At 49.2% G+C, this 23658-nt stretch overlaps 1 protein-coding gene across 1 annotated transcript in view; it reads right to left on the bottom strand.

The window, feature by feature from the left end:
* The window catches only part of WNT7A (Wnt family member 7A), an 83438-nt gene extending 62120 nt beyond the window's left edge, over positions 1–21318 (bottom strand). The window contains exons 1-2 of the mRNA XM_075550763.1: positions 21248–21318; positions 14125–14351 (exon numbers count right to left, since the gene is read on the bottom strand). Coding sequence (XP_075406878.1) covers positions 14125–14351; positions 21248–21318 — 298 coding nt within the window. The remainder of the gene's footprint in view (positions 1–14124; positions 14352–21247) is intronic.
* Positions 21319–23658: the final 2340 nt, after the last annotated feature.

The raw sequence follows: 23658 nt of genomic DNA, 5'->3' as shown, positions 1-23658 counted from the left end.
TATTCTTCTCTATATTCAGAAGTAGTTTGTATAGAATTGCTGTTAACTCTTCGCTGAATATTTGGTAGATTTCCCCTTAACGTCACCTGCTCCTGGACTTTTTGTTGATGGGAGTTTTAATCATGTGATCCATAGCTTGTTGTCTTATAGGTCTGTTCAAGTTTTATAGATCTGTCCCTGGTCACTTAGGTAGGTATGTGCGTGTAGAAATTTGTTCGTTACTTCTGGGTCTTCAAGTTTGTTGGAGTATAATCCTTCGTGATAAAGATTGTGTGACTATCTGTTTGATTTTGCTGTGTTCTGTTGTGATGGCACAGACATTTTCTTATTCACAGTAGTTGCTGCTTCTTCTTTTGCTGTGTTAAATTTGCCGGTGATTTGTCAATTTTGTTAAAACTTTCAAAGCACCAACTGCTTGTCTTGTTCTCTTATTCTATATTTTTCTGTTTTTAAAATTTTGTTTATTGATGCTCTAATCTTCATTTCTGTTTTGGTGGCTAAGGGTTTGTTTTGCTCCTCTTGTTTTAAATTGTTGTAGGTTGTGGGTGCAGTTGTTGAGTTTTTTTGTTTTTTTTATGTTTTTATGTGAACTTATTGCTATTAATTGTCCTCTGAGAACTGCTTTGCTATGTCCCAAAGGTTTGGTATGTTGTATTTTCATTCTACTTTGTTACCAGAAAAATTTTAATTGCTCTCATTTTCCAAACAGTCAGTGGTTTTTAAGGAAGGTGCTGTTCGATCTCTATGTATTTTATCGTACTTTTTGCTTGATCTTACTGTTATTGATTTATAATCTTATAGTGTCATAATCTGAAAAGATAGCTTATACTATTTCAGTTTTTAAATGTTACTGATGTTTACTTTGTTGCCCTACATATGGAGTATGTTCCATGTGTTCTGGAAACTAATGTACCTATATACTCAAGTATAAGCCGACCTGAATATCCACTGAGGCACCTAATTTCACCACAAAAACTGCATTAAAAATGTGCTGTAAAAAACTCAGCTTATACACAAGTATATATGGTATATAGTGCTGAGTGTTCTGTATACATATATCTAAGAGATGTAGTTGATTGATTGCATTGTTTTTCTTCTGTATCTTTGATTTTCTTTCTAGTTGATCTATCCTTCCTCCAGAGTGTCTTGTAGTCTCTCGCCATGATTCTAGCTTCATCTATTTGTTGATCTCTTCAACTCTGTGTTTGATGAATGCATTTTGGGGTCCTTTATTATGTACATGGATGTTGGTTATGATTAGGTCTTCTTGTTTACTTGTAGTGTTATCATTATATAGTCACCTTCTTTGTCTCTCATGATAGCCTTCACTTTGATGTCTATTTTGTCAGAAATTAATAGTGATACTCTTGCTTTATTTTTATTAGAATTAACTTGATATATTTTTCCATTCTTTTCGATTGAGTCTGTTTTCATCTTTGTATCTAAGGTGTGCTTCTTGTCAGCATCATATTAATCACATTTTCTCATCCATCCTGTTTGTCTCCTAGCTGGTAAATTTAACCCAGTGACATCCAGTGTTGTTAGTAATAAGTTTGGTTTTATTGTTGTCATTTTACAATGTGTTTTTCTATGGTATCATTGGTGTCATGGTTCATGGTATTTTCTTTATTGGTTTCCCTTTTGCTTCTGGATTTTCTTATCAATGGTTTCCTTGCCTTTTGTTTTATTTTCACCTTACTGCTTAACAAGATTCTATGACTTTCTTCTTCTTTTTTATTTTATTGGAGTTGAACTATTTCGTTGGAAGATAGTTTGGCCTATTTTCTTTTCAAGTTAAAGGCAGTCTGTCCTCTCGTGTGAACTCCTTCTCTATTCAGCTGTTTCATAGTACTCGATTCCCTCTCCTGTTTCATTTGTGTGTCATTGCTGAGTGTTGTCTCAGCTCCCTATTTTCAGTCTTGTCGGGTTTAGTTTTTCATTTGTGTTTCACTTGAGTAGGTTGACTTCTTGATGGTGATATCCTGTTTGATGATCTTAGGTTGCTATCTGCTGTTGATTTCCTTGCTAAAGAGCTCCTTTTAGTATTTACTGTAAAACTGGACTTGTTTTTACAAGTTTCTTTAGTTTTTCTGTTTATGAAAATGTCCTTATTCCTCCCATTTGAGGAATAATTTTGCTCTATATGGGATTCTTGGCTGCTTGTTTTTTTCTTTCGAGGTTTTGTTTATATCTTTCCATTACCGTTTTGCTGGCATAATTTCTACGGAAAAATCCACGCTTATTCTTATTGGTTAGCCTTATAGGTCTTTTCTCCCCACCCCCGCGAGTTGCTTCCAGGATTCTTTCCTTTGTGGTGACTGTCTTTTGGGATAAATTCTACTTGAGGTTCTTTTAGCTTCTTGAATGGTCATATTCCGATATGTCATTATGTTAGGGAAATTTTCCTTCAGTATTTCTTGGACTATTTTTTCTGTGTTTTTATTTTTCTATTCTGGAATGTTTATCAAATATAAATTGTTCCTTTTGATAGTGTCCAACAGAATTCTTACATCTTCTTTAACTATTTTGGTTCTTTTTCTAGATTACTCTTATAGTTTAATCTTGAGATTTGGCTTTGAGTTCACTGATTCAGGCTTCAAGTGCTTCAATTCTTACTCATTTGCTCTTTCAGAGTATTATCTAGTTCTAATATTTTTGTGTTTGGCTTCGGGATTTCTATTTGGAGTTGCTGAATTATTTCTAAGTTTCATTTGTTTTGTCAGATTGTTCTTGCAGTGTCTTCCTAAGTTCTTCTATCTTCTCTTCTGTTTTATCCCCTGCTGTGGCTCTCTTCACTCCCCCACCCCCACCCCCACCATCTGCTGGAAGCAGCTGAGTATCATTCTCCTAACACTCTCGTGGGTAGATCTAGTGCCTTTTCTTCCCCTGGAAGCCCCAGGTCTGTTTGGGCCGTTCACTTAATGCTGGCTTTTCTTGTTTCCTCATGTGCACTGAGTCTGACTGTTGTTTGGGGGACACGGCAGTGTTCTGATGTTTCTCTCTGGTTATCTGACAGGTGGTGCTGGAGTGGAGACCATTCCCTGTGCTCTATTTGGGGCTGTTGAAGGTTCAGGGATGGCTGGGTTGTGAGTCAATGGCTAAGTTCAAGAAACGATGGCTGACAAACAAAAGTTGAGACTGATATCCTTCGTTAGTCTTAAGGTCAGCTTCTGTCATTGCCAAGAGTGTAGGCCAGTGACCCAAACAACCAACTTCCAGGACCACTTGGTCATGAAGGAAGGGGACTGTGTCAGAGAAGCTCAGCCTGCTCTCCTGCCGTGACCCCTTCTTTGTCCCAGTGGAGGGATGGAAGACACCGTCTTCATTTGAGGAGAATGTCGGAGCAAGGCCCATGGTCAACTTAAAGCATGTTCTTTCATGGATTGGAAACTGATGCGTAGTTGTGTGTCTTTTCAACCGTAGGGAAGGTGATAAGCTTCAGCTTCTCTGTCATTAATCTCCCCTACATGGATTCTGTCAGGTTTGCCTAGCCCACCACCTCCCCTCGCCCCAGTGTATGTGGGGGGGGGCAGCACACTGTCCTATTTGTAATTAGATTAAGTCTCGGGGCCTCCTCGTGTGGGAGTGAAGAGCGATCGATCAGCTTGTCCTTCTCTCTCAGAGTTCTGTGGGTTGGAGAGGCAGAGCAGGGTCAGAAAGCTAGAACAATAGATATCTAGTATCTATTGTGCCCACTGAGAGCCTGACAACTGCTTTGAATATTCTCACTTGAGCTTCTTGTCCTGAATGTCCAATCTGTGTTTGGTCCAGGCAACCTGGGAGGTTCTGAATTTAGTTCTTTTTGTTTTTCTCCACTTGTTTGAACTCTTTGCTTGGATCGCATGATGGAAGAGTGTCTGACTACATGGCCAGGTTTTCCCAGAAGTCTATGAACCCCCTCTTCTAAAGTACTACGAATACTGTCATTTTCCCCTGCACTGTGACTACAAAGCAAACACAGATGACTAAGTGTGATGAGAGGGCAAAACACAACAGAAAAATGGGCAACGAGTTAGAATTGGCAACCCACTGAAGAGCAAACATGTGGCCTTCGAAGAGGAAGAGGGTATAGCAGCATCACTTCTCAGAGAAGTTGTGATCATTATGGGATAGGGGGAGGTGGGGGGTAAGGAAGTGGTATTAACAAACCCAGGGACAAGGGAACAACATGGGATCCAAATTGGTGGTGAGGGGGGAGTGGCAGGCCTGGTAGGGGATGATCAAAGGTAAGGTTACGTAAAGAAGAGGTATAGCTGTGACCCAGGTGGGGACGGAGCATGATAGTGGGGCAGAAGGAAAGTCAAGGGAGATGGAGGAAAGAGCTAGGAGGCAAAGGGCATTTATAGAGGTTTAGACAAAGACATGTACATATGCAAATATATGAGAATGGGGAAATAGATCTATGTGCTTATATTTATAGGTTTAGTATTAAGGTGGCAGAAGGACCTTGGGCCTCTACTCAAGCATCCCTCAATGCATGAATACTTTCTTCTATTAAATTGGCATTCTATGATGCTCATCCTCCCGACACAACTGCTGAAGCCAAAGCGGATAAACAAGTAAATGTGGTGAAGAAAGCTGATGGTGCCCGGCTATCAAAAGAGATAGTGTTTGGGGTCTTAAAGGCTTGAAGATAAACAAATGGCCATCTAGCTCAGAAGCAACAAATGTGGCGAAGAAAGCTGATGGTGCCCGGCTATCAAAAGAGATAGTGTCTGGGGTCTTAAAGGCTTGAAGGTGAACAAGTGACCATCTAGCTCAGAAGCAACAAAGCCCACATGGAAGAACACACCAGCCTGTGTGGTCACGAGGATTACAAGGATCTACATGTGACCTCCTCCCTGAGGGATAGACAACAGAAAAGGGGATGAAGGGAGACGCCAGATAGGGAAAGATATGACAAAATAATAATTTATAAATTATCAAGGGCTAATGAGGGAGAGGAGAGCGGGGAGAGAGGGGGAAAAAGAGGACCTGATGCAAAGGGCTTAAGTGAAGAGAAAATGCTCTGAAAATGATTAGGGCAAAGATGTACAGATGTGCTTTACACAATTGACGTATGTATATGTATGGATTGTGATAAGAGTTGTATGAGCCCCTAATAAAATGTTAAAAAAAAAAACTAAAACAAGTTGTGATAGTTAGGTTTATTGTGCCAACTAGGCCAATAGGAACATGTGGGTGGAGTTTAATCAAGTCACAGATTGATTGGAGAAGGACTGAGATAAGTAAAGACAGCCTGCGTCCCATCTCTCGCTGGCTCCCTGGTGATCAGATCAGCATGCTGTTGCTTTAGCTAGTTCTCTGCTTCAGCCTGTGTGCTACACTACCTGTGGGCCAAGTCAATGAATCAATCATGTTGCTAGACCTTGAGGCTCCTTCAAGACCTGCTTCACCATCTTCGTGGATCCTGTCACCTTGCACAGCTTGAGTTCTAAATTCCACTGGGACCTGCTTTGCTAAGCTCCCAAGCTACTGACTGTTGTTGACTCACCCTGCTGTCTGCTGCCTGCGTGCAGACTCTGCCTGCCTTGCCAGAGAGAAGACTGCTGCTGTCTGTACCCCTGACCTTGGACCCAGCAGCCCACATGCGTTGAAGGGCTTCCAGTATATTAAGTGTTCCATGAAAGTGAGTTGAACTGAGCCCTCTGTATTGTTGTGTGGACTAATTATCTGCTAGAGTCCTTCTTGCTGTATAAACCTATCCTCTTATATATGAATAATCATAAGTGTCCTGGTTCTGTTTCTCTAGAGAACCCTGCCTAACACAGAAGTGCAAACAAGACCACAGTGAGGGAGTATTTCCTACCCCTCCCCTGGAACGAGTCTGAACAATGCCAAGTGCTGGAGGAGCAGTGGGCCAACCCTGCTGAGTCGCAGGGGGTGGGGACTTAACACAGTCATTTTGGAATGAGGTTGACATTCACGCTTTGTTGTTAGATGTTAGGTGGCTAGATGTTATCAAGCAGCACCAACTCATGGTGATGTTGTGTAACCCAATGGAAGTTGCCCGGTCCTGTGGCTGTTGTGTCGCTACAATTAATTGAGGGTTCCCCTCACTTTCATGGACCCTCTACTTTACTGAAAGTGATGTCCTTTTTCTAGCCCTTGACCATTCCTTGTGATGTGTCCAAAGTTAGTGAGTCTCACCGCCTTCTCTTCTAAGATGCACACTGCTTGCATTTCTGCCAAGACTGCTAGGGCCTTTCTTTCGGCAGTCCACAGTGTATCCAATATTCTTCACCAGCACCAGTTTGAAAGCATCAACTTGCCATGTGTCTTCCCTTTGCACTCTCCAACCTTCACCGGCTATGAAGCAGCTGAAAAGACCATGGTTTAGGTCAGGCATCTGTTAGTTACCAAAGTGACACCTTTCCCTTTCAAAATGTAAAAGAGGCCTTCGATAGTCGATTTGCCCAAGGCAGCCCATCGTTTGGATTCTTGGCTACAGCTTCCATGTTGATTGCTGGCCCAAGTAAAATGAAGTTGTTGACGCACATGTGTGCCAGGAGAATGAACAAGAAGAACTGCAGTAAACTTGCTAAATGAGCAAATACTCAGAAACTACGTTCCATGCCCGAGGGAGGAGATAGGTATGTGGTCTATTCGCCACTGCTAAAATGAATCAACGGCTCTAAGAAGAAATAAAGGCAAACTTGGTTAATATTGAGCAATACATTAACTTTGGAGAAGTGGAAAGCTCCATAGCATAGGAGGAAGGCCAGCCGAAATGACGGAGGCCGGTAAAGACCCCATGAGGTGTGCCAGGTGTAAAGGCAAGAGCGGTAAATCCTGCTATACACACAATCCTGCTGTCATAATGATCTACGAGTAGATTCATGGGTAGACAAGCAGGCTGAACATGTGTGGGAAGGCGAACGGAAGTATAGCCCCAAACATATAAGTCTGACTGAGGATGTTTGTACATTGGTACTTGGTACCTGTGCTGAAAATCTAGCCATAAATGTAGAACATACATGAAGCAGAGTTATGAAAACTTCTTAGACATAACCAGGCACCTTGTTGGAATAAGGAACTGGGGCTGGGGCTCAGGACCATACTCTCAGGGACACCAAGGTCTATTGGCATCACAAAAGTCCACACAGACGGTGTCGACAGCCTACTTTGGAGAGTAGTAACTGAGATCTTCAAAGCTCGTGAGTGGCCCTCTAAGGTGTAGCTATTGGTTTCTCCCTGTCTGAACGGAAGAAGAATGAACAACATGGAAGACGCGTCCGTCCGACGGGTGAATGCACCATATGAACACTGGTCTCCACACCGGGAGGCCAGCAGAACGAGATGGTGCCTGGCTACTACTGCCAACTGCTTGGGAAGGGACCGCATTAGAAGGTGCTAGTTAGAGTGGGAGAAGCCTGTGGAGCACAATTCAAAATCAGAAGGAAAGGCCACACTCAGCGCTCAAATGGGGACAGTTGAAATCCCCCAGGCCTGTGGCCTTTCGTCATCCCTCAGGTCTGGAAAGGAGCTAACCCTGATCTCTTCATTTTCAGCAGCAGACAGGTCTGCCAGGGGAGCAATGACACCTGGATAATAGTAGAATAATCAACTATTGGAGATTTTAAAAGGCAGCATTTACTCCACGACAAAGTCCGACAGGTTAGGGAAAACCGACGGGCTGGAAACAGAAAACAGAGGGAGCAAGTGAGACAAAGGGCGCATATTCTGGGGATTGCAATCTACGACACGAAACAAAATATGTATGCATTATTGAAGGGAAAACTGATTTTCTCTGAAAACCGTCAGCCAATTTACAACAAAAAGATTTCACAACAGTGTATTATGTAAGTATGGTAAGCTTTGCCTTCAAAAGTAAAATTAAACATGACTAGCACTAAATAATATACTTGTGGAGGCGTGAGTCAATGAGGTGGGTGTCCGATACTTAGCACAGAGCCACGGTTCCCAACCTGTGGATCGTGACTCCTTTGGGGGTCGAACAACCCTTTCGCAGGGGTCCCCTGATTCATAACCGTAGCAAAATGATAGGTAAATGAAGTAGCAATGGAAATAATTTTACGGTTGGGGTGGGTCACCACAACATGAGGAACTGTATTAAAGGGTCGTGGCCTTAGGAAGGTGGAGACCCACTGGTGTAGAGAGAAGTTGCCTTTGGAGAAGAGAGGCAGGGAGCCTGGGCGAGGCCCAAAGAGTTCAAGTTGTTGGGTGAGGCGGTGACACCAAAGGAGATCACTGTACTCTAAGCAAAGGAAAATGGCCCGGTCTGTGCCCCGAAGATTTGAAAGCATGGACCTGAGCCGTCCAGGTGAACCAAGGCTCACTCCAACACTGGTCACAATTGCAAAAAGATGGAGGCAACCAAAAGGCCTGTCAACTGATGGATGGCGAAACAGGGTAGTGAGCTTAGCTGTGAAACAAAATGAAATCCTGACCCGGGCTACAAGATGAACGAACCTTGGAAATATGCTGGGTGAAGTAAATCCACCACAAACAGGTAAATATTGTACGATCCCAACTACACGAAAGATCCCAGACTAGGCAAATGTATGAAGAGAACAGCTTATGAGTGGTTACCAGGTGCAGGAGAGAGGGCAGGGGGAAGGGAGAGTCATTGTTCAGGAGGCATTGAGTATTTGTTCATTATGATGGAAATTTTGGCCTTGGATACTGGTGTCCCTTGCCCAACGTGCTTAGTGTAATCAGTGTCGCTGGAATTATATATGTGAAAAATGGTGAGTTGGCTAAAGAAAAGGGGTGGGGGAAATCCTGTAGGTGAATAAGTGCCTTCCAAAAACCACACCACTGTGTGGGTTGGGTTGTGGTTGATAAAGCTGATAGTGGTGCCACACCCACCCTCAAACAATCCCTGGCATCAAGATCCCTGATAAGATGCACTGCCATCTTACATAACGTTCTCTGCTCCCCTGCGTCCCTGGGTGCGTTCAGCGGCTCCCCAGCCCCAGTATTCACAATGCCCTGTCTTTGTCTCTGCTGTTCCCTCCCCTCCACCCCTTAAGACCCAGCAGATCAAGGGCCATTTCCATTGAGCAGACCACTCCTTTTGCCTTGAAGTCTTCCCCTGAACTCTCAACCACACTTGAGACACATCTCTGTTTGCTTTTTAGAAGCTCCTGTCCCTGAGAGATGGTCTGGTTGGGTCTCCCATCGTGGCCGATGAAAGTGTGGTCCTTGTCTCCCATTGACTGTTTGGGGAAGGATGCCTGCCCTAGAACTTAAACCCTGCTAGCTGGTCCAATTGGAGTGAACCTTTGGACTGTTGTCGGTGCTGCCAGAGGTACGCCTAGTCTCTTTCCTTCTCGATTTGAACCTGGAAGACGGTGACAGCAGAGTCTTGAATGGCTTTTGGTTGCCCCAAGAGGGGGTTGACAAGACACTGCCTTAGGCCCAGACCATGCTGAAAGTCAGCGCTAGTCCCTGAGTGTCCAGCTACTTAGACACATACTGTCCCCTTGCCTCAGGGGGCTTGGATTGAGTCTCAAGTTCTAGCATCCAAAGTCTTTCCTGGCCCATGCCCATTACCATATCCTCGATCTATGCTGTCCAGCCCATGCAGCTCAGCTGGGGAGACAGAGTCATGACGTACAGACCAAGGGTAGCAAGTGGGTGAAGGACAAGCCTTGATGCTTGACCTCTGTCCAAGACTAGCTTCCCACCCTGACTTCAGTTTTTCTTTTCTTCTTTGGGCACATGCTGCTTGGAATAAGAGACTGTACACTTGCTCTACTTCCCTTGCTGCTAAGCTGTGGCCAGGTAACTCAATTCTGGCCACTGCTATGTAAAACAGAGAGTGTAGAGGGACTACCAGGAAGTCACTTTAAAGGAGGATAGATGTCCAGGCCTCTTACCTTCCTGCTGTCAAGAATATGGCCTTCAGTGTGTAGAAGGCTATAGGGGACAGTGGGAGCCCTAAGTCCATGTTCAGAGTCTCCAGTCAGATTGAGCCTCTGGCAGATTCCCGCCAGCCCCAGGTGAGGGACTCAAAAGCTTTACTACCAGACAGAGAGGAATATAAACTTGACTCTGGTGAACCAAACCATGGTGTAACATGATACTTGGTCAGCTAGCTGACTTCCCTCTTGACCCAATCTGAATGTGCTCTAGGCTCAACTATGTCTCGCTTGTTCCAGGACAGAAATTTCTTCTCTGGCTTTTTAAATAGAGTCAGTGGTCTTTTCTTTCTTACGCTTTACTTTTATCGTTATATGATTATTTTCTTCTCTCAGCTTCGTTTTGATTTTGTTTGCTTGTTTGGTTCCTGTTTCCGTTGGGTTTCCCAGTTTAGGAGGCACAGAAGGAGTGGATGCATATAGAGTAAGGGGAGTTGGGGAGCAGACAATGAATGTGGGGAGGGGGTGGAGCACGAGGACAGATTGTGAGGATGAAAAGCAGTGCTATGAACCATGGAAGTGTATGACATGTGAATAGTCTATCAAGAACACTACTTAAAAAAGGAGACACCCAACTTGACCAGTGGTTACCAGGGGTGAAGGAGGAAGAGCTTTTGCTTAGGGGGCACTGAGTTTATGTTAATGGTGGTGGAATAATTTGAAAAATGATATCAGTAATGGTTGCATACCACAAAGAACATAATCAACGACACTGAATTATAATGTCGAAGTTGTTGGATTTGAGAATGCTTTGTTGTATATATTTTTGCCACAATTAGAAAATAAATAATTTCATGAAAAAAATATATGAACTTTAAGTAAGTGACCGCACCCCTGATTTCCTCACTCCGATGAGTCAGCCTGAGCTCTGATGGTTACATGTCGGGCATCAGTTTGAAACCACCAGCTGCTCCGAGGGGGGAATGAGGCTTTCTCTTCCCATTCAGAGGTACAGTCTTGAAAGTGCCAGGGCTAGTTCTGTGGGGTCACACTGAGTAAGAACTGAGTTGGGTCATTGTTCGGGTCTGTTTTTCTTTCTTTTGGAACAACCAGCCAATGTGACCTGGTCTTTCTCAGCCAGTGGCACCCTGAGGGGCGTTGGGGAGTCAGGAAAGAGCTCTGATGGGGAGCCCCATAAACCGAAACACAAGCCTTGCTTCTTGGTGTTCTCGACCAAAATACCTGTTACAGGAAAACGGCACAGAGGAGAGGTGACTTCCCAGCCTCCTGAAGATCTCTGGGATCCTTCCACTGACTTACTTCATCTTCTGTGACCCTACTCCATCAACCAAGAGTCCCCAGACCAGGATAAGCCCTTCCGAATCAGCCTTCAAACAATCAGCCTCCCTTCATCCTGGAAGCTCACTTCCAAGCCAGACTTCCACAGCCAACACCTAGGTTCCAGCCACTGCTGCTTGCCTGGAAACCCTACCAGACTCCTGGCTCCCACCGTCTGCAGAGCAGTGCGAACACCCCTCAGGTGGCTCTCTATTCACAAGGAGTAATAGCAGAACTCACCTCAGCCCGACATATACGGTGATACCCAGCAGCTCCCAGCCCCCTCTGAGCCTTCCTCTACCCCCTTCCCGCCCTGCACTGCAGCAACACTGGCCTCTTCCATCTTTTCTTTGCCGATCCCTGTCTTTGGCAGACTTGACTCACAGACATGCCCCTGGGTCACTTCCCTAAGGCTTCCAGAGTGTCTCCCTGACCACACTGCGGACACAGGGCCTGCAGTCACAAGTACCTCAAAACCACGCCCATTGCTGCTGAGTTAGTTCCATTCGGATGACCAGTGTAGCGGAGGAGACCTGCTCCCGGGAGGTTCTCAGCTGTAGTCTTTATAGAAGCAGATAGCCACCCACGCCTTTCTCTTGTCTTTTGCTCGGTGGATTTGAACAGCCAACCTTGAGGTTAGTAGTTGAGCACAACCCACCCAGGCACCTTCCTTTCACAGAAGGCACTCAAGTCGTTGGCCAATGGATGGAAAAAAACTAGTGAACGAGCAAACCAAGGAATAGAGAAAGGAAGAAAGGTGTTCCACGCCCACCCTTGAGTCAATCTTCTAGATAGTTAGTGAGGTTGGGTCATAGGATGCACGTTTTTGTGTTTCAACAATCATTGCAGAGTGGGAATTTCATTTGGCTCAACCCAGACATTGGTGAAGCCATTTCCATGCTTAATCTCCTTCAGCCAACCTCTCCATCTAGAGACCCAAAGTCTTCAGCCAGCTCACACCTTCCTTCCTCACTGGCCACCATCTGTCCAGCCTCTGAAGACTAAACGGCCTAGGTTCTCTGTCCCAGAGTTTTCTCTGGCTCTTCTCTGCTTGATTACTTGCTACCCGCCCCCATGCTTACCCAAAGTAATTAGACTGCTCCCCTGTCAGTGTACCCTCTCTACCTCAACCTGCCAGGGTCTCTCCATCAGACATCTATGGCCTGAAGTGGGGCAGAGTCCTCTCCTCCGTGGAAGCCCTTCTGCCACCACAACAGGACTGGCCAGTCAGAGTCTGTGAATGGTGGCACCATGAGAGGAGACCTTTCGTTGACTTGGGGTCAGTCTCTCCCAAGTCTCGGTCTGTTCCTCTATAACAGTGGATCTCAACCTATGGATAGCGACCCCTTTTGGGGTTGAAAGACCCTTTCACAGGGTCACCCAAATCACAACAGCAGCAAAATGATAGTGATGAAGTAGCAACGAAAATAATTTTATGGCTGGGGGGCTCACCACAACGTGAGGAACTGTATTAAAGGTTCACGGCATTAGGAAGGTTGGGAACCACTGATCTATAATATCTCTACATCAGCGGCATTTAAAATAATGTCAGAGTCCAGACATGGGCAAGAAGAGTGGGGAGAGGTTGGAGGTGGGATGTCGGTAGCAGTGAGGTGAGCTGTTGAGATTTTATTGTGATAAAACGGGAGGCTAACACCTCAGAAAGGGTCATAACAAAATTCCATTCATTTGGCTACCAGCTTCAAGGTCAGTGGTTCAAAACTACCAGTAACTCCATAGAAAAATATGAGGCTATTTGCTCTCATAAAGATGTACAGTCCCGGAAACCTGCTATAGGATTGCTCTGAGTTAGAACTGACTCAAAGCCAGTGGGGTCCAGCCTCTGGTGGGACTGCAGGAGGGCCAGGAGAGGCAGGAGGGCAAGCGTGGACAGGGAAGCCAGCTGAGACCAGAGACTCCGGAGTACAAAGGCAGTGCAAAAGGTGAAACAGGTGAAGTGGTTGGATTTGGGGTGGACCTTGTTTTAGATAGCACCAGTGGGATTTGCAGGCCTTGGTGGTTGGTGGCGAGCGAAAACTTCAGGGTGGCCTCGGATCCACTGAGCCGGCAAAGTCACTCCCTTCAAGCCCAAGGCTTGACTTTCAGGGGAGCGGCCAGTTAGAAGCAGGCCAGGCTGCAGGGTTCTCCCTCTACCCCCCGGTCAGTGACGCACAAGTGAGAGGACACAGCCCAGCCTTCCCACCACCTGCGTGTCTGCGCTCGCTCGCCATCCCCTTTCCACTCAAGCTTTTCTCACAGTTACTTCAGAAGTCAAAGTCATGACCCAAGGCTCTGTGTGTGTGCATGTGTGCTAACCTGGCACTACCATAAAACAAAAGTTCCAAAGCCTCCAGGGACCGTGCAACTTCAGAAATGAATGAAACAGCCTGAGCATAAGAGCTTACAGTAAGTGGTGGAGCCTGTGACACAGGCTCCATCTAAGGAAAGCTGCCTCCTCTACTCCCGTCCATGACAACTATGGGTACATGAGTAAGCTACTGTGATGCCCTCCTGTTTGATTCTTCAAAAAGAAGCGTATTATGTGCATACATGGTTTATATAGATACACATGTTATATATATATGGTTCTTTGCAAAAAACACCATGTGTGTGTCTATATGAGTGTGTACACACACACACACACACTTATACATATATAGTACAACAGCATATTATAAATTTGGGGCATGAATTTTAGATACATCAGTACCGTGACAAGCATTTGAGCCATTAGCTTCTGGCATGCCATGGTGCCAACAACATGCAGGGTGGCACCAGTTCACCAGTTCAAACCAGAGACCCGAATTTAGTCAGGAGAGGCGGATTCAAGTGGGGGCACGTGCAGGTTCCCACAAGGAGGGCTTTGCCTAGCAGGGGGCAGCTGAGGGGGGTTCAGAGGGTGCTCTGGTCTTATGTCGCCAGGGAGCCCCCCCCCCCCCGGGTGTCTGGAAGCACATACCCACTTTGAGCTCCTTGCCGAAGACGGTGCGCTCGCCCAGTGCTGAGCAGTTCCAGCGGCCGTTTCGAAACTGGAACTGACACTCGTCCAGGCCCATTTGCGAGCCTTCTCCTATGACGATTATGGCGTCGGGCCGGCTCTGGCAGATCGCCCGCTGTCTGGGAGCCAGGCCGGGAATCTTGTTACAGATGATGCTTGCTCCGAGCGCTACCACCGAGGAGAAGCCACTGGAGCAGGGGACACAGAGAGATGCAGTGTTAGGCCAGCAGGTGGAGGACCCGACCTGGAGTCCCTTTCTGGATGCCTGCCCCCCAACCCAGGCCAAAAATCCCACTAGCCCCCAGAAGAAGTCGTCAAGCTTCGGGGATCCTTCCCCTCCAACCCGTGAAAACTCATTTGTAGTTTCCACCCACTGGCGCGCTGGTGTCAGTGACCTTGACCCGGGAAGCAGGATGGGCGTTTTAGATCCAAAGGAGGATGACCATTGTACATCATAAGCACAATGTTAAGCAGAGGAAGCAAGCACCTTTGTGTTTGGGGTGGGATTTGATGCAGCTGAAATGTAAACACATGCCAGGTGAGACCCTACCTTGTCTAAGCAGACAGGTCAAATCTATGGCCATTGAGTCGATCCTGACTCACAGCATCCCTGCGTGACTAAGAGCCGTCTCTCTTTGGCGAGACGTCTTTTTTTGGCGAAAGCAGAAAGGCAAGGACGGGAAGTGTGAACTACAAAGCTAATGTTATTCATGAAGCGCTTGCTTCTGGAGGGGGAGCAGGTGCACAGATGTTTGCTGTTTGCCAAGTTGTTTTTAATCCTCTGTACATGCTATATATATGCTCTCTCTCTGTGTAACATGTTTTATTCCCCCCCCCAAAAGCCCCAAACAAATGTGCTTCACACAATTGATGTATGTGTGGATTGTGATAAGAGTTGTATGAGCCCCAATAAAATGATTTTTAAAAACCTTTAAAAGCCACCGACTAGCAGTGCTGGCACTTGCCCTGTGCACACCCACAGGCCGCAGCCGCTCCTCTGCACCTAGCCGGCCTGTGGTGCAGGGATGACTACTTCCCATCGTCTTCAGCTGGATCTCTGAGAGGTACGCTCCTGTGTCTGGCAGGCTAGGGCACTGGGCCAGGAGCAGCTGTGTGCCCACAGGCCAGGCCTCACCCCCCAGGGCTTACCCAGGGGTCCTCAAACTGCGGTCCCGTGGGCCACATGCAGCCCACCGAGGACAGTTATCCCACCCGCTGGGTGTTTTTGACTTTTTTTTACTTCAAAATAAGGCATGTGCAGTGTGCATAGGAATTTGTTCATAGTTTTTTTTAAACTATAGTACGGCCCTCCAACTGTCTGAGGGACAGTGAACTGGACCCCAGTTTAAAAAGTTTAAGGACCCCTGGTTTACACTGTCCTCAGAGGGAGACAACACACAAGCCATAGGTGAATGAACGAGCCCAGACCGACGAAACACACAACTTTCCTCTAGTTCTTTAATGTTCCCCACTGTCATGACCCCAATTCTACCTTACAAATCCGGCTAGACCACAGCATGCACACTGGTACAGAAAAGAGCTCACAACACAGGGAATCCAGGACAGGTAAACCCCTCGGGACCAATAATGAAAGTAGCGATACCAGGAGGGGAAGGGGAAGATAGGGAGAAAGAGGGAATCCACCACAATGACCGACATATAACCCCCTCCGAGAGGGATGGACAACAGAGAAGTGGGAGAAGGGAGACAGCAGTTGGTGTCATGAGGGATCATGCGGGAGGGTGGGGGAAGGGACAAAAATGAGCTGATACCAGGGGCTCAAGTAGAAAGAAAATGTTTGGGAAACAATAAAAGGCAACATATGTACAAATGTGCTTGACACAGTGGATGGACGGATGGACTGTGATAAGAGCTGTAAGAGCCCCCAATCAAATGATTTTTTTAACGAAGAAAAATAAATTAATTAATTAAAAGTCACACATTAGTTTCAAACAAAAAATGTTTTAAAATAAATCAAAGAGCCCAGATCAGACACTGCTGCTGCATGCCGTCTGACAAGCACACCGATGGGAGTGGTGGCGAAGGAAAGGAGAGGCCACTTTAGCTGCGTGGGCACAGAGGATCTCCTGCAGAAATGACTGGAGTGGGAACCAGATGGCATGAGGAGCCCATCATGGGAAGGCACAGGGGAAGGGCATTCTGAGCAGGGGGACTAGGAAGGGCAATGTCCTAAGAGGGGCACAAGCTTGGAATGCCCAAAGCCCAGAAAGACCCCTGAGGGGGCCAGTACAAACCTGAGGGGAGGGCAGGATGGGTTGGGTGAGCAGACTAGGGAGGTTGGCAGGCTGACTCCATGCTGGCATTCCCTCAGGTACACCAGCAAGCACAGAAAGGTGTAAGGAGGGTCATGGAAGGAGCTGAGCTCCCTAGCTCCCCCAAGGTGGAAAAAAGATCACAGAGCCAGCGTTGGAATGGGGAGAAACACCAGGCAAGAGCAGAGGTGGGGGGTCGACTGTGGTGCAGTGGTGCGGTGGGTAGAAAGCTGGCCTGATGGACTGGGCGGGGCTCAGGGAAATCATGGGCAGGATATCAAAGCAAGAGAGGCATCCAGCATGACCCCTTGACCTACAGGTGATTCCATCTACTAACATCAAGCCTAAATCCACTACCCTGGAGTTGATTTCAACTGATAGTGACCCTAGATGGGCTTGGCGAGACGGTGCATGTCTATTGGAGCAGTCTCATCTTCCTCCTTAAAAGTGACTGGTGGGAAGGAAAGGGTAGTGGGGTCATGGGGCATTAATCCACCCAAGGGGAGGGTATTGTTTATATCTCCACAGGGAAAGTGGGACCAGACTTCAACCCAGTGTCGCAAGGTGTGAATGCAATATCCCGGCGTGGAGGAGGGAACCGGTGGAGAGGTCTGGGAGGCTGGCCCCAGCACCATAAATTAAGTGGATTCCTGCCCCTCCCCCGAAAAGAATTGGTTCCAAAGGACGACATTGACTCTGCAGCTCTGGGAGATGGACATATTTGATCAGAGCACACGTGAGAAGATGAAGGGGCAGGAGGAGAGAGTGGAGCACAGCCTGGCCCACCAGGCCGTGATGATGATGTTCCTGAGTAGAGCAGCCAGTCCACAGAGAGAACAACATGGCTGGCCCCACTATGAGACATGATGCCCCTCAGTGACTAAGGGCGATACAGGGGACAGCACCGGAGACACAGGGTGGGAATTGCACCTGACTTGATCCCACCACACCGAGGCAAATCACTGGGGGAGTGCAGCGGAACAGCAAGGGAATGGAGTGGCAAGGTCCCCAGGGAATGCTGAAAGTGGACTTTGGGGCCAGGACGTGGTGCCCCAACAGAATGGACTGGAAAACGCTCCTAAGGGCCAGCAAACGATCCCTGAACTAACTACAAGCTTTTCTCTTGTGAAAAAAAAAAAAGTGACTGGTGGGTTTGAACCACCAATCATTGGGTTAGCCGCCCAATGCCTAACCCATCCTTTACTAATATCAGGATAACCCCAAACAGGATCCCGAGTATCCTTATGATATAGGAAGGCCACTTGTCCAGTGTGTGCCTTCTCAATTCCCCTTGGAATACCGTCAAGAACACTTGTACGTAGAAGACTTCACCCATCACACCTCGCTTTGGGCTATAGCAAGAGCTTTCATGGATTAAGGACACATCTCTTGCCAGCCCCTGGGCAATGCTATGGGGCGTTGGTGGAAGACGCAAGCCTCTCTCCTGTACAGGTGCATCCTCACTCCCTCCTGCCGGCCTTCTTTCTGAGGCAACAGTATCGCAGCCTGCTTCCTGCTGTGGTCCCATGTCTTGCCCTTCCCTCTCCCCGAAGCTCTCTCAATCCCTGATCTTCACATTCTTGGCTTCTTGTCACTAGCCATGTGATTTCAGCGTCACCTCTCTGATCACCTCATAGCGTCCCACCACAGTATCCTGTTTTGTTTACTTGATATACCTGGTTATTTGTGGTCTTCTTAATTTTTGTTGTTGATGATGTGGGCATTGAGGGTTTTTTAATATATACTTCACATCTCATACAATGTCATGGTTGAATCATATTAAGATTTTTTAAATCATCACCACAAACAATTTCAGAATATTTTCTTCTTCTCGTACCATTATTGTTAACTCCCCATTTCCCCGCCATCCTCTTAGGCAATTACCAATCCAATTTCTGTCTCAATAAATCTGCCTCTCCTGGATTTCATATACAGGAACTCATATAAAACACAACAGGAAGCAGGAGAACAAACAATGATCAGGCCAAACGGGAAACCCTCAGTCAAAAAGCCAGCAGGAAATACTCAATACTGAGACAACTTTAAAATGGGTCAAAAGGGAGCTCAAATCACTCCTAACTACATGGGCCATAATCGGCTTGCCGGTGCTCTGCCGGTGCTCTCCGTGATGTGTGCTGGAGGGTGTGCGTTCAGCTGTTTATGGCGTCTTCCTGATTAGAACCTGCGCTCTCTGAGAGCAGGGGGGCTCTCTGCGGCTCACTCACTGGCGACAGAATGAACGGAGGCAGAACTGCGGAAAGGTAACTCGGGTGCACCCAAAGGGGCATCAAACGAGCCGGGGAATTCCCGTGGCACACCTACTGTGTGCAAAGGCAGCACCGGGGTTGTTTCCACAAACATCACTTCATGTGGTTTTTACAAAGCAGTCCTGCTGGGGAGCATCACCGCGCTCAGTTCAGTTCCCATGTGTGAAAACAGGCTCACAGAGCTTCAGATCTGGCAGAAGGCCCTCCACTGGCAGATGATGGGTTCGAAACAGGGACCCGATGCTACCAATCTCATCTCAGTTCCCTCATACAGCGCCTCTCAGAAGGGCTTCCGGCAGGGACTGGTATGGGAAGATGACATCGTGGTGGAGATACTTGGACCATGCCTCAGGAGACTCCTGTGCCACCAGAAATGTGAGGACCAATTGGGGTCGAAAATTCCGAGGACACCAGGCCAGCAGCTAAGTGGCAAGGCAGGCGGACTCCAGTGGGCCGGACTGACATCTCAGGTCCCTCCAGGGACTAGTTGTGCATCCTTGGGCAGATGGCCTCCGCTTTTCAGTGCTAAAGTGTAATACCGCTAAGCAGCTTCATCGCAGAGGGTGGCGGTGTCACTGGACTTGGTTAACTAAAGCCCTTCGCAGGTGCCAAGCTCAGGGTAAACACGCAGTCACGTTGCTGTTGCTTTCACTATTATTATTGGGTCCGATTGCTATCAGGTGCTAGCTCTGGACTCACCTGAGCAAGAAAACAGGAATGCCATACATGCCCTGCTAAAAATTCTAAGAAGGTAGGATCTGGTTGTATCTGGGGAACCGGCTGGCCTCTGGAGGGCCTTGAGACTTGACTTCTCATGGTCACTTTACAGAGGGGTCATCCCAGATCCAAAGTCACCTGCAACCCCACTTCCCTGTACAACCCCGCATCCCCCAGAGAACTGTGGCTCTTTCTGTCCTTCCAGTCTGGAGCCAATCAGCAGAGAGGCCAATGAAGGGGCTGCACGGGGAAGACGGGGCAGGATGCTCTGCCCAGGGAGATGATATTTGGTTTCCCTCTCCCTCTCCTCCCCGGGGTTCCTCTGACAATGCTTCTAATTAACAGGGAGAGAGCCTCACATCGTCCGTGCCTCTCAGCCTGACCGGCTTCCTGGATGCTGGGTGCACACGGAGCGGCAGGACACCGGCCAAGATTTAGATTGGAGCGAGGGGAAAAAAAGAAGAAAAACCGCCCAGACGAGGGCGAATCGATAACACTTAAAACGCACAGGCCCCAGCCGCTCTACATCCGCGGTCGCTCCTCTGCCTGAAGTCACGCCGGCAGCTGCCGGCTCTGCTAGGCGCGCACCTGCTGGCCACCGCGGTTCCTAGGCTTGTGGAATCCCCGCTCCAGGGAAGCGTGCTTGGGAAGCACGGAGGGGAGACGACACACAAAGGACCTGCCATACTGGTCCCACACGCCTCCGCACAGGCCCCACGATCCGTCTACCCCCTCCCAAGGAGGCAGGGGGGTGGGGGGGTGGGGGGGTGCGGGGGACCTCCACTGGACGGGTGCGCTGGCGCCAGGGAAGCAGGTTGCGAGAGGTGGTCCTAGAATGTCAAAACCTGTGCCAAGCCTGAAAGCCCCTCTCCCAAACCTCTGTGCTCCACAGGCATTATCTCCCAAGTACAAAGGGAGCCCAGGAGTCTTGCAAATGGAGCTCCAAGGCGCAGCCCAGGCTGCTGGCTCCCAACCTCCAGCCCGAGCACCGCTCCCGCCCCACACCCGGGCCCCACCTCCATAGAAATGTTGGGGCCCAACTGCGGGAGGGGCGCTCTACTGGTATATCCGCGGCCTTGGGTGTCCAGTTCCAAGGGCCAGGATGTCCCACGCCAGCTCGACTCTGCCGGTGTCTCAGGCCACTTGTCTTTTACCTTTGTGTGTGTTTGTTGAGGGTGGGAAATGCTATCACCTTGGGGGCTCTGCCTGGGAATCTGAAGTCCCTAGAGATTTGGCGGGGCACTGCTCAGGGTGGCGGCCAGCGCTCTGCCGGCAATCCCTCCCTCTGGCTACTTGTCCCCGTTTTTTGTAAAGACAGGTCCCTCCTGTCACCCAGGGACTGCCCTGCCTGTCCAAGAGCGGCTGAGAGACAGATCGCGCTCCTGGAGCTGAGTTCTTCTAGGGCCCTGGAGGCTCCGGGACCTTGGGAGAGGCCATGGCCCTGGCTCAGTGACCCTGCTGCACCTGCTATCCTTGTGCCCACCCCACCGCCAAGGAGATGCTGCCCCCCTGGCAGCAGCTGGTCCTCTCCAGAGTTCCTTAGGCTGGCGTGTCCCTGAGACCGGCTGTCTGTGGTGCTGGGGGCTTCCTGGCTCCCACGTCCTCGGGATGACCAATTCCCCTGCATGCTAACTACGCTCCGGGACGCCCGCCCACGGGGGGTCTTTGTGCGCCCACACCCCCATTTGGCCTTTCTGTGGGGTCCGGCAAGCCAGTGGCCTGGCGGCAGCCTCTGGGCGGCGCACCCCGCTCTCCACGGGCTGCCCTAACTTTGCCGGGGCGCGCGCGGGGGCTAGGGCAGGGGTGGGGGAGCGGACGGCCTCTTACCCGATCCGGAGGTAGACCATGCCCAGGCTGAGAAAGAGGTGGCCCAGGCAGCGCTGCGCTTTCTGGTTCATAGTCCCAGCTGCCCGCCGGGGCCGCGGGCAGGGCTGTGCAAATCCCGCGGGCCGGCCCCGCCGGGGCAATCCACATAGCCCGCCGGCCAAGCTCGGACCGCGGCGTCCGGGAGCCGGCGGCGGGTGCGCTCGGCAGCGCTGAGCGCCGGAGCCGCGCCGGGAGCTCGCGGGCGGGCGGGCGGAGGGAGGGAGGGAGGAGCGAGCGCGGCGCGGGGCGACGCACGGCTGCGAGCGAGTGGCCGGTGCGAGTCAAGTGCGCTAGGTGCCCGGAGTGCGGGATGCCGCCGCCGCCTCCCTCCCCCGCCCAGCCCTCTCCACCCACCCACCCCCCTGTCCCACCCCAACCCCTGCGCCGCCCGCCTCTCGGGAGCGCCCGCCCTGCGCCCCGCGCCCCCGGGACAGAGCCGCTGCCCCCTGGCGCGCGCCCGCGTCGGGCCCCGCGCGCTCCCGCCGCACCCCCTTCCCATTCGCGGCGGGAGCGCAGGGACCCGGAGGGCGTGAGAACACGGTCCCCGCGGCCCGCCCCCCACCCCCCGACCGACAACTGCAGGGTGCGCGGCGAGTGGACGCGCGGGGTTGCCCTGCGTGGAGGAGAGGGACTTGAGCTTGGACGAGAACGCGCGCCCCCCACCCAGTCCCGGGGTGTAGCGGGGAGCGGGGCGCCCTCTTCCCTCCCGGGCGCTGCGGAGGTAGGGGGGCAGGGCTCACGTCTCCCCCACCCAACTCGCCCGAGTTTCCACTTGTCCCCTGGGCTTCCAGGCTGTTCCACTGGGAGGGGTCTGGCACGACCCCCTTTCCGGAGCGCGCATAACTGGCTCAGCCTACACGGCTCCCCCAGGGAAAGTGTCAGGTGGGTGCGCGCGTCGCGCAGCCTCTTCAGGGGCGGGGGTCGCTCCTAGAGGACAGCAGGGATTCCGTTGACCCTCGAATCACTGCTGGGCAGAGACGCGGGGTCCCGGAACCTGTTCGCGGACGCTTCACCCGGTACGGGACTCAGCGCGAGCCTGCGGCGACACTTGGCGGACGCGGCGGGTGGTGCAGCCGGACCTGGCTCCTGGGGAATAGGGTGTTAGGGTAGTGGTTCTTAATCTGTGGGTCGTGACCCCTTTGGGGTCGGACGACTCTTTCACAGGAGTCCCCTAAAACCATAGGAAAACACATATTTTCAATCGTCTTAGGAGCCGAGACACCGCTCCTCTATCCATCTCCAGGGGAGTGCACCCACATGCAGATACGCCCACATAGGAGTACCCGGCATAAAGACTGGTACCCAGGCTGCACCATGCTTCAAGGCAAAATTTCATTTATCATCAGAAATAAATATTTCACAATATATCATGACATTTTGTTTTTGTGATTCATCACTATCCTTTAATTGTGTTCAATTTGTAACAATGAAAATACTTCCTGTAGGGAGGGTGGGGTGCAAAGGTAGAACGATTACAGGGAGCTACATATAACCTCTTCTCTGGGGGACGGACACGTCGGACAGTGTAAGATATGACAAAATAATAATTTATAAATTCTCAAGGATTCATGAGAGGGAGGGGAGGACAGAGAGAGGGGGAAATGAGCTGATAACCAAGGGCTCAAGCAGAGAGCAAATATTTTGAGAATGATGATGGAAACAAATGTACAAATATGCTTGACATACAATAGATGTATGTATAGTTTGTGATAAGATTTGTATGAGCCCCCAATAAAATAATGTATTAAAATTTTAAAACTGGGCAATACTAGTCCATTTCAGCTAAAAATAAAAAAGCAGCAAATATTCAACACCAGAACAAAATTAAACGGATCATATGGGAGATGCATTCTGCATGTTAGCAAGGCTTGTCACAGTCCTGCTCCATGGTCAGAGGGGATTCACCAGGAGCTCAATCCATGGGTATTTCCCTCCACTTAAAACAAACAAACACACTGAAATGGCTTTAAAATGGGTCAAAAGGGAGATTAAATGATAAACTACTAAATTTTGACTTAACTACATCTGCCATAATCGACTTTACAATGCTGTCTGATAACAGTGTGGCAGTTACATAATCTCCTGTCAACTTGCAAAGGTGTGGAGTCTTGCCTGTCAATCATGTTGCAGCTTAATGACCTCATTTTGAGGTGCGACGTAGATAACTCAGTGGAGGTCAAATACACTCACTCCCTGCGAGACATTCCTGTTGACAAGCCACATGGAGCTACAATGAAGGAGCCAGAACCCTGAAAGCTGGAGGAGTCACATGGAGACCCACACCAGCACTAAGATGCTTCCACCTCCACTGGATCCACAAGACTTTGCACCACCTGGCCTGTGATCTTCCATTGCATGTGTTGCATGAGTCT

Source organism: Tenrec ecaudatus, chromosome 5 (genome assembly GCF_050624435.1).
Source record: "Tenrec ecaudatus isolate mTenEca1 chromosome 5, mTenEca1.hap1, whole genome shotgun sequence".
NCBI classification, from domain to species: Eukaryota; Metazoa; Chordata; class Mammalia; order Afrosoricida; family Tenrecidae; genus Tenrec; species Tenrec ecaudatus.
Note: the sequence above shows the minus strand (reverse complement) of the source record. Positions and strands in the feature narration are given on the sequence as shown.